Here is a 10,323-nt window from a genome sequence, read left to right on the forward strand (position 1 = left end):
ATGGGTAAGGTGAAGGAATCACTAGTTGACGTAATATGGATTCTGGTTTGAAGATGCTCAGGCAAGTTTATTACAACAGCTCCTTTTGCCCGGGAAATATTTAAGGCAAAAAGTAGACCAGTAGTTCTGATTCAATTCGAGTATCTCACCAGCATTCAACAAAGGTTGCTGCCCTCAGAAGCATTTAAATATATCAAAAGCCCACAGAGCATAAGCCTAGCAGATGGCAAGGCTTGCTCGGACTGAAGCAGGCTGAGGAGGATGTTGATGCTTCTGTTTTCCAGATGGTAATGCACTGCACATTGCAAGTCAAATGAGCGCTAGGAACTGCACAGTGCGCTTACCAGAGCACAAAGCAGATGTCCCACCATTATTTGCTACAACCTTCTTTTATGGCGCTCCTCGGTTTTCTTCCCCTGGCAAAGCCAGCCATTTGGAATTTAAAAACTTCTAGCCCAGACTCAAACTCTAATGGTGAGCAAACCCAGGTGGGGAAATGCATACGGATGTATGTGCGAATTTTGTTATCTAAAATACTCAGTAATTGTATTAGGAAGGCGTGCATTGCTGCTGTGTTGTGTGCTTCAGCTATTGCACCTTGCCTGAAGAAATTAATTCTGTAACGCAGAAGTGTGGCAGTCTGGGAATGGATGTGCCTTAGCAACAGCCTGTACAGATGCTGGGGATCCCCAGCCACTTGGTGACAATGCTTGTGTGAACGTGCACGCTACAGAGAATTCAAACAGTACCATCCTCACAGTATGGCCGCCAACCCGGACCAGAGGCAGGAGGGTTTGCTGGCAGCCGGCACACAATTGCCCAATGAATCCTCTGCGTGTGCGTGTTCGTGGATGTTCACTGAGGCTGTCGCAGAAGCAATTGTTATAATTAAGGATTTACCTCATTCCATAAATTTTCCCAAGGGGTTTAGGGAACCATTATTATTTACTAGCCATTTTATGAAGTCGGCTGGCTGTATTGCTGCACTTCTCCAGAAGGCAGGAGCCCACACCTCAGCGACGTGGCTGACGTCAGTCCCAGTTCTCAGGACAGTGTGACAGGGTTGATGACAGCAGTGTGACCTGTGGTGCAAATCTCAGTTCACTGCTATTGTTCAGCCAGTGCGGACGTGGAACAGGGAGAAAGGCAGAAGTGGCTTAAAGTGCAGAGGTAACTGCAGTCAGAGCAACATGAAGAGGCTTACTGTAAACAAAAATCTGGTTCTGCGTGGTCTAGCGTGAACGGCTCAACGACTCGTAACATGCATTCCTAGAGGAGAAATGTGTGGTTTTGTTAAACGCTTCAGAAAAAAAATGTATTGAAGCTTATCTCCCCCTTCTGGAAACTCTACCTCTACAAAGTGCGAGAAGACTGCGGCATACAGAAGTTATCTTTCAAGCATTTGTTATTTCTATTTTTAATGCTTGAAGACATACAGCATTCTTTATTTTATAGTGCTAATTTCTAGTACGATGAAAAGTAAAATATTATTTGAAATGAAAGCAAAATGAGATGGTTTACGCTGGGTTGCCGAGGGCTTTCCTCGCGTTATTAAATTGACGATGTTCAGTGAGGCAATACCAAGTTTTTCTACAGAAGTCCAAATCCCGCTGCTATTCGGAAGGATTTTGCGTCCTTACCTTGTGCTTCTGTTCAAATGAACGCCCAGCTGCTATTTTATCCCTGTTCCCACTCAGGGTGCGTCAGGCTCCTGCTGGGGCGTTACGCGATTTCTTGGCTCTTTCATCAGAAAGGTGCTATCGTCTGCAGAGCAGCTTCTCGAAGACCTGGAAGAGGGCTATGTGGTGCTCCGAGAGGGCCCGAAGGACCACCCGGCCGCCTCCGACCCCCCCCCGCCCCCGGCAGCCCTGCCCGCCGCTCGGCGCGGCGCGGCGCGGCCGGGGCTGGCGACACGGCCCGGGGAAGGCTCGGCGGGGCCCGGCCCGAGGGGGCGGGAGCCCCCCGGCCCCCGTGCCAATGGCTGCGGTGGGGGGTGGCTCTGCCTGGACCTTCCCGCTCGGTTACAGGATGGAAATTCCCGGCCTCCCCGGGGAGGGAGCTCGGGCTCCGCGCTCTGAAAGGCTCATTTATCCCCGCGCTGCCGCCCAGAGCGGCGGAGACGGGTCCCTGCGCCGCAGCCCGCCCCGGCCCCGTTCCCCCGGCGCCGTCCCCCGGCGCAGCCCCGCGCCCCCAGCCCGCACCATGCGCCGCGCCCCGGCCGCCGCCGCCGCCGGCCCGCTGCTGCTGCTGCTGGCGCTGCTGCTGGCGGCGGCCTCGCCGCCCGGCGGCTCGGAGAGCCCCAAGGGGAAGCAGAAGGCGCTTCGCCAGCGGGAGGTGGTGGACATGGTGAGAGGGGCGGCGGGACGGGACCGTGGGGACGGGAGCGGGGCGGGCGGGGGGGGTGGTGGTTGGGGGCCGTGCGGGGGCGGGGGGGGCGGCCGCGGGAGCCGCGCGGCTGCGTTTTGGTTGCAAAGATGGGGGTGGGGGGGCAAGAAGCGAAAAAGGCAGCGGGGTTTCGAAAAACCGGGCAGGGCACCGCCGGGCCCGCCGCCGCGTTCCCATGCGCCGTTTGGGCTCCCTCCTGATTTTTTTTTTTTTTTTCTTTTTTTTATTGCGCCTCGGTTGTGCCGAATCAGGAAAAGTGCTGAGAAAGGGTCGGACGGGCTTTGACAGAAACGGCTGGTTTTCGGCGGCCGGGTGCGTGTCGTCGTGCTTTCGCCGTAGGGTCGAAGCCGGGGGCGGGGGGGGGTGCGTTTAGGGCCGGCGTGGTCTCCGCTCGCCCTCCGGTCGGCGGGGCCGGAGGGGAGGCACGGCGGCGGGAAGAAAGGCTGCGCTGTGAGCCGCTCCCCGCCCTCCCGCTGCGGATGGCAGGGGCAACGCTGAAATCTTACAACCCTTGCAACAGAAGTAGGAACTGCTGCTTAGTTCCTGAGAGGCTAGTGGGTAAATAATAACCTACAAAAAGAGAAATAAAAGGACTGCGCTTTAGCAGCCGTTAGATGCCGTGAAAACTGTATCTGCACGCTTACTGAACCCACCTTTCCTTGGAGTGGCGTTAATGCATTATTCCCTTTGGCACCTGGGACTGCATACCGCTGTTTGCAATTCCATTGCAACTAGAAACCCGAATGCGTTGGGACTATCCCATCTCAGGGATAGAAGAAAGGAGGGAAATTTTCCAGTCCTTGGAATGTAGAAAGCAGATGTGAAACTATTTCCGTGAGCTGCTGGACTGCCGTTCACCTCCTATAGAAAATCAGTGGCATGGCCATTTCTTCCATGATCACCGGAGAGGTCCCCCAAAGTGGTGATGCGCTGGAAGCACCACTGGCAGCAAAGCTCCTTCCCTTTCACACCGCCTCATGATCCTCTCGCTTTTATTGTGGAAGTTGAATTGCATCGAGAATAAGGAGTCTGCACACATGGAGGAGCTTACGTTTTCTGTTGCAGTGGTATTTTAGGGTCCCCCCGCATTTGTCTTGCATTGCTCCATGCTTTTGGGTGCAGCAGAGTGAGCAGCAAAGCGCAGGTAAAATGATGGCAGCTGAGTCAGGCGCAGCCCTGTTGTACAGACTGCTTCAGCTAAAGCCCTTCCAGGGCAGAATGAAGGCATGCCCAGGAGGGGAGCCTGCCTTCAGCAGACATTTTAAAAGATGCTCTGTGTCTTTCCAGCTTAAGAAAGCATGAAAAAAACTCGATTTGGCAAGTGTAGATGAATTTAGTTGGAGCATAGCCTGAAGCCCAGGTAATTCTTTTGGTCACATCAATTTTTTCTGGGTGGGCAACAGCTAAGCTGCTCTCTCTGGAAGGAAGCTGTGCGGCTCTAGGCGGCAGCGGTGGCAGCTCTTCTTTCGGGGCAGCCTCGGGGTGCCGCTGCCCAGTGCCACTGGTGCCCCCGGCAGACGGGGCAGTGATGGGTCTGAGCCTCGGCCTGCCCCCGGCTCTCACCGATCTCCACGTCGTCGGGTTTTCTGTGGTGAGTAACCACATGTAAAACCAGAGCCAGTCACTGTTACAAACCGTGAGTCCAATGGAAAAATAGCAGCAAAAGCAGATAACCAGTGCTGTGTGAAATAGAAATGTCTTTGCATCATTCTCACGGTCCCTAGGTTGGTGTGTGCTTGGCCAAGCAGCCTTCTCTCCAGCTAACTTTTTAAAATGTGGCCTTCTTGATTATAATATCCCACTATTTCCACTGCCATTGGCCAATGGTGTTTTCTTCGGTGAAGGTAGCAGGGGCATGCCAGCATCCATTAGTCCAACTCTCATCTACTTCTTACTAGACCTCTTCATATAGTCACTGATTTTATTTATAGAGAGGCTCCAGCTGAGCCCGTGATACTCATGCTGGTTTTTGCACCAAAGCACAGGAAAAGGAACAACCCCAGAAGAAGAAAGTTCACCAGTCTGACAAAGGAGAGAGGGCAGGGGCTGTAGTTTACAGCTCCTGCGGTGCAGATAGTGGCATGGCTTGCAGGAGGGGGAATAGTTGCACAATCGTTTAAAAAGGATGAAGAGAAATAGGTGTGAGAAAGGGGAAGAGCGGAATATAGTTATCTATCTGTGAGGATTTGGGATGAAGACTGAAGGAAGCAGTCAGTCACCAGATGGGAAAGAGCATTGAAAGAAAAAGCCCTGCCGTCACCAGCCCCTGCAGGTTCCTGCTCAATGTTTCTGTGCCTGCTCGGCCAGCTCCACACACGGCTGCTCCCCGCAGCATCCAGCACTCGGACTGCTGTGGGAAGGAGCTCAGGGCTGCACAAACCTACTCGCCAAGGAGGGCAACCCCAAATCTCATCAGGTATGAAGGCAACGTGTTAACATGCAGTTTGGGAGAGCAACATTTAACCTTTCCTAACTATTGTGATGTTAGGGAGGTCGTTAGTGTGCCATCCTCCCACATGTGCCGTCCCACCGCTATGAACGGGGATCCTGAGCTGAGGATTATTCCAGGGTGCAGCTTCCCACGTCCACATCAATGCCGACATACTGTGCGCGCTCTGGAGTCTGACTCGTGTGGCTCGACTATCGCAACATGATTCTGTCCCAGGGGAGTGGCGACAGAAGAAAACCAGTGTTAACCTCTGATCCCTAAGAAACACAAAAGTTTCTCTACTTAAAAAAAAAGGAAAAAAATAATAATGAAGGCTTATTAGCTGAGGCAGTTATACAAGCAATGGTGGGTTAGGAGAAAGTAACTATTCATATGTAACTCTTTTTTTTGTTTCTGTATTGGAAAGTTTTGAATCTTCTGAGGTTTTCCAACAGGTTTTAGTCCTTGGACTAGGCCAATTTTTAATTCTAGGATTTATGCATCTTTTCATAAAATAATTGGTGTCTTAATTTGCAGCAAATTCTGCTGGCACTGCTTATCTTTTAAAGTTTATTTTTCCTTTTTTTTCCTCTGTGGAACCATTGTCTTGGTGATCCAGAAATAGCCCGTTAGCTTCTGTCACAGCAGGGGATTTTGTGTTTTGTTGTCCTTGTTGTTTGTTTGTGTTTAACTTCATTAGCCTCAGAGTTAATGGATGGAAGCGGCAAGATCTGTTCTGTGTTTCAGTACAACGGCGTGTGCTTGCAAGGCCCCAGTGGCGTTCCTGGACGGGATGGAAACCCGGGAGCCAACGGGATCCCTGGGACACCTGGGATCCCAGGACGGGACGGGCTGAAGGGCGAGAAGGGCGAGTGCATGCGCGAGAGCATCGAGGAGTCCTGGACGCCCAACTTCAAGCAGTGTTCGTGGAGTGCACTTAATTATGGCATCGATCTTGGGAAGATCGCAGTAAGTTAACTTTGCCTAGGATGCTGCACTTCACCAAGCACAGCAGGCTCTAGATCTGCCTCTATGAGCTGCATAGCACCAATCGTACAGATTTCCTACTGGAGCCTTTTTCTACATGTAAAAGGGTGAACTTCTCCAAGGTTTAGCTACTTTGGATTTGTTGCAGCTGTGTTTCACAGCTATGGGCCCACTTCATTGCTGTAATAGTGTTTCAAAAGAATGATGTGGCTGGTGTAAGAGTATATTTAGAAGGCGGCTGAAAGTCACACTACCAAAAAAGTACCTCCAGCTTGCCCAAAATAGGGCAAGGTTCTTACCATTTCAAGCATAAGGAGCAGGAGAGATGTACCTCTTCATTCTGTTAATTGTGCCCATCTTTATAACTCCTGCTTCAAAACGGTTGTTCACTGAAACTCAGTTGCAGGATGCTACTGCAAAGAGGATCAGCATTGCTTAGGAGCAGCATTACCAAGTATTACCCAGACTAACCCAGTCTGTCCTCCACAGCAGCCCCGGGTGTAAAACTTTCAAATACAATGGTGCAAGCCTAGAAGAGGGGAAGAAATCCCAGCTCAATCCCAGCTATGAAGCAATGCCCAGATTGGTTGGAGTAATTTAACTGCTATTGCTGTGGCTACAGTGAGAATCAACTTTTTTGAGTAGACATTTCTCACTGCCTTGTACTTGCAGAACTGTCCCTAGCTTCCCCCCCCAGCCCCCACCCCCGATATCCAGCATTTTGAAGACAGAATAACAACCTCTTAAAAACCAGAAAATGTTTCTTTTTCAGCTGTGGAGCTTTTATGAGGGTTTAAGCCTCTCGCAAATCTAATAATAATTGTTAAATCCAGGATTTCTGGTAACAGAGACAGAAATTATACTGTCCTCTCATGCAAGGACTTAAGTGCAGCTTTCAGGCAGCTCATACGCCTTTATATAAACCCCAGAAGGTAACTAGGTTACCAACTTAACAGCAGGTATTATCTAAATAAAGTTAAGAATTTCCATAATCCCCCTTCTCCATTACCATCTATGAGGTGCTGTTTCTGATTTGCATCTTTGCACTGTATGGTATTTGCCAGGGTCTACTTTTTTCTCTTTTCGTTTCTTTTTTTTTTTTTTTTTTTTCAGAAGGAAGGGACTAAAGAGAATAGCCAAAACATTCTGAAATAAATGTAAATATATTTCCTAAATATATAGAAAATAAATAGGTTCAAAACCATAAGTTGCTGCCAAAGCATTTTTGTCTCCTCTTAGGAATGTACGTTTACAAAGATGCGTTCGAACAGTGCTCTCCGTGTTCTCTTCAGTGGATCGCTTCGGCTAAAATGCAAAAATGCCTGTTGTCAGCGCTGGTACTTTACTTTTAATGGAGCAGAATGTGCTGGGCCACTTCCTATTGAAGCCATAATATATTTAGATCAAGGAAGCCCAGAGCTGAATTCTACTATTAATATACACCGAACTTCTTCAGGTATGTACGCCGAGACCGCATGAACCGAGATGGAGTAGAAGCCAGTAGCAAATCAGGTTACCAAATGCAGAGAGTACAGTCTGCCTTAGTCAAAAGACTGAAAGAGGAGACAGAAGAGCGGCCAGCTAACTAACACTTGTTCTCTTACTCTGCTGCTGTCTTACAGTTGACTATCAATACTAACATAATTAAGTGGTACTTTATTACTGTGGTATTTTTCATGGTACTGATATCCTGCAATTTAGAAATGGAAGAGATTTCTATCCAGACAGTTCTACTGAGCTCTGCTACAACATGAATACAGAGACATTCTGTGCTGTATTAGCATATGGAGAAACTGCCTTACTGCCAAGTAGACAGTGTCATCCTGGCCTAAAATACTGATATTTGCACGTTATCTGTGCATAAAGTGAGACTTATTCCTCTTGGAATTTCTACTGTAATTCCAGGTGGGGCACAAAAGTACCTCCAAAGTGAAATATCTAGGAACAGTTATTCAATTGCTAAGCAAAAGGCAAATCAGTGAAGTCATTCAACATAAAAGGAGGTGACAGTAGGAAATGGGGACTAACATCAAGTCTATACTCTTTCTCCAATTTCCTCTAGAGCTATGATTGATAGGTTTTTTTTATCAAGGGGTAGGACCCACCTGTCTTCATTAACCCACCTCCAACTAGTGGTGCTAGTGGGGAAAAAAAAAAAGGGCAACAGAAGTGGAACTTTATACAGAAGCAGTGAATTAGGAGTGGAAAAGATGACAGGGTGGCAATCACCATTGCAGGGCTTAGCTGTGGAAGCCAGGTATGGCTGTGTCCCTGTCCCCCCTCCCCATCACTGCTAAAAAGATGGCTGGATGGGACCGAAGCCATAGCCCAGCTACCAGTTTGTAAACATGGACATTTAAAGCAGCAGGTATACCTCCCATTTAGCCACACCATGGATTGTGATCTGCTTCAGGTACTGCAACAGATGTCAAGAAGCAGCATGGATCAAGGCAGTGCATGACTCCATAACCTATGTTGCCACATGCCTAAGTAATAGTTTTTATTTCTAAAAATGCTAGTCAGGTTTAACTAAATAGCATGAGCTTACAATGAACTGCTGTTCTTAACTACTTGTGTCCACCTTCAGTTGTGAAATAAGTGATTGTGTCTGCTGAGGTAACCTGATTTTTGTCTTTAATCAGTGGAAGGTCTGTGTGAAGGGATCAATGCTGGCTTGGTGGATATTGCCATCTGGGTTGGGACTTGCTCAGATTATCCACGGGGAGATGCTTCTACTGGATGGAATTCAGTCTCCCGAATCATCATTGAAGAACTGCCAAAATAACTTTCCCTCCATTTTTATAATCTCTCCCTTTTTATTTTGTACAATTTTCTTCAGAATTTATTTCTATAGAGTTGGATGCAAGTATTTGACTGAAAGGCACCAAACTCTTGCATCTGTAGTCTTTGTGTAGCCTTTTTTTGCACATTGCAGAGGCTTTTTATAATAATCATTTTAGAATATAAATATCAAACCCAAGTTCATTAACTTTTTTAATTCCTTGTTTGATGTATGAAAATATACCACCACCATTTTAAGAATTAACTGTAACTTTTTGTATCAAATAAATAAGACCTTTTAAGAAAAAAAATCCAGGCTATTTTATTGATCATCCAACTATTTAAGGTATTTTACATGGTGTTATGATACCCAATTAATTTTTTTAGAAGACTTCATAGAAAGTTCTAAGAAAGTAAACTCATGTCTTGGCTTTAGCCTTCAGAAAACATGTAAATTCTACTACTGTAAACCTGACTACAGAATAGGATGCTCTGCTGTTGCAGTCTACAAATTCCTCTCAATCCTACAAATTCTCTCAACAAATTCCTGCTGACTTAACTGATGATGTGACCTAGATGGTAAGAACTAAATACCTCGTTCTGAATAACCAAGTAAAAATAGACTATCTAAGCTCTCTCTTTTGCTTTAACTCTTTCACTTCTTGAGAGACAGGATTTAAGTATAAACATCTATTATTGGTCTCAACTGGATTTAGCCTTTCAGATATATACAATCACTTTGGTGTTAATTAAAAGCTAGATATATTAAATAGTTTGGAAGATATAGAAATAAGGCAGGTGAAAATGCCTTGGCTTTCAAAAAGTATACTGGTAAAGTGAAAGAATGATGTGACAGGCATTTGACTGCAGCCTCCAGACCGGACAAGTGACAACACTGATCATGCCAGCACAGCATTAGCTTCAGTGTTTTAAGTATTTTCTTCCAAATGCAACAAGTGATATACTCAAATATTTAAAAAAATTGGACAGATTCTAAAGGGAAACAATAATCATGTTCATACTAAAAAAATCAATTTTACATTAATGAAATTAAAAAAAAAAACAGGAAAAAGCATGTACAACATGCAGGAATCTACAATTGTCCCAGAAATTGAAAAAACATTAAATCTGAGATAAGGAATTTCAGCTATTGAGGATTAAATCTCACCTTTTCTTCTGAACAGGTTATAGGATTTTCCCCAGGCATTTCTCAAAGTGGTAGCTCTTGTCTGCAGCTTTTGTTAAGAATGCTAGAGGAACTCACCTGCAGCTAGGAGAGCGTTCAGGGTTTCCCAAATGCAAGCTTATGTGTGATACTGCTGCAAGCCAGCAAATTATACAGCTGGTATTTTGTCTCTGAAGAAGTGTACTGTTTTCATTGGCTTGGACGATGGGTTTTAAGGTATCTGAACACAAACAAGTTACTATGAGCTAAGCTCTGGTGTGAATTTACAAAATGTCAGTTAACGTACAGTAACTGATTGTGTACATGCTTGTAGCCTGTCTTTGCACTTATTCTGGAGCATGAGCAAGCTGTTCTGGGCCTAGAGCACCCTAATCCAGGGTAGTAAGTGCACAACTTTTATTCTTAAGATTTATTCATACGTCTTCAGAATATTTTTTGGACCCTTGGGTAGCAGAGTTAACTCAGCGGTCCATTAAATTCGTTCTGCGTAACATGCATAGAAAACACACAAAACCAAGTAAACACCCTCCAAAGGCAGAAGAAGTTAATAGCTGTT

The 10,323-nt window shown here is 46.5% G+C and overlaps 1 protein-coding gene across 1 annotated transcript; it reads left to right on the top strand.

Annotated features, from left to right (window-relative positions):
* Positions 1 to 1,976: 1,976 nt before the first annotated feature.
* CTHRC1 (collagen triple helix repeat containing 1) lies at positions 1,977 to 8,885 on the top strand. The gene is made up of 4 exons (XM_052786781.1): positions 1,977 to 2,346; positions 5,561 to 5,782; positions 7,040 to 7,256; positions 8,443 to 8,885. The coding sequence occupies exons 1-4, from the start codon at positions 1,978 to 1,980 to the stop codon at positions 8,583 to 8,585; spliced, it is 951 nt and encodes a 316-aa protein (XP_052642741.1). The 5' UTR covers position 1,977; the 3' UTR covers positions 8,586 to 8,885.
* The last annotated feature ends 1,438 nt before the right edge of the window (positions 8,886 to 10,323 follow it).

Source organism: Harpia harpyja, chromosome 5 (genome assembly GCF_026419915.1).
Source record: "Harpia harpyja isolate bHarHar1 chromosome 5, bHarHar1 primary haplotype, whole genome shotgun sequence".
Classification (NCBI taxonomy): Eukaryota; Metazoa; Chordata; class Aves; order Accipitriformes; family Accipitridae; genus Harpia; species Harpia harpyja.

What these genes read in the sequence shown, in the direction of transcription:
- CTHRC1 (XM_052786781.1), top strand. Translation starts at nt 1,978, where the DNA reads ATGGCTGCGGTGGGGGGTGGCTCTGCCTGGACCTTCCCGCTCGGTTAC. An exon ending in AGCGGGAGGTGGTGGACATG is followed by an intron (nt 2,347 to 5,560) that starts GTGAGAGGGGCG and finishes TCTGTGTTTCAG; the next exon opens with TACAACGGCGTGTGCTTGCA. An exon ending in TCGATCTTGGGAAGATCGCA is followed by an intron (nt 5,783 to 7,039) that starts GTAAGTTAACTT and finishes GTCTCCTCTTAG; the next exon opens with GAATGTACGTTTACAAAGAT.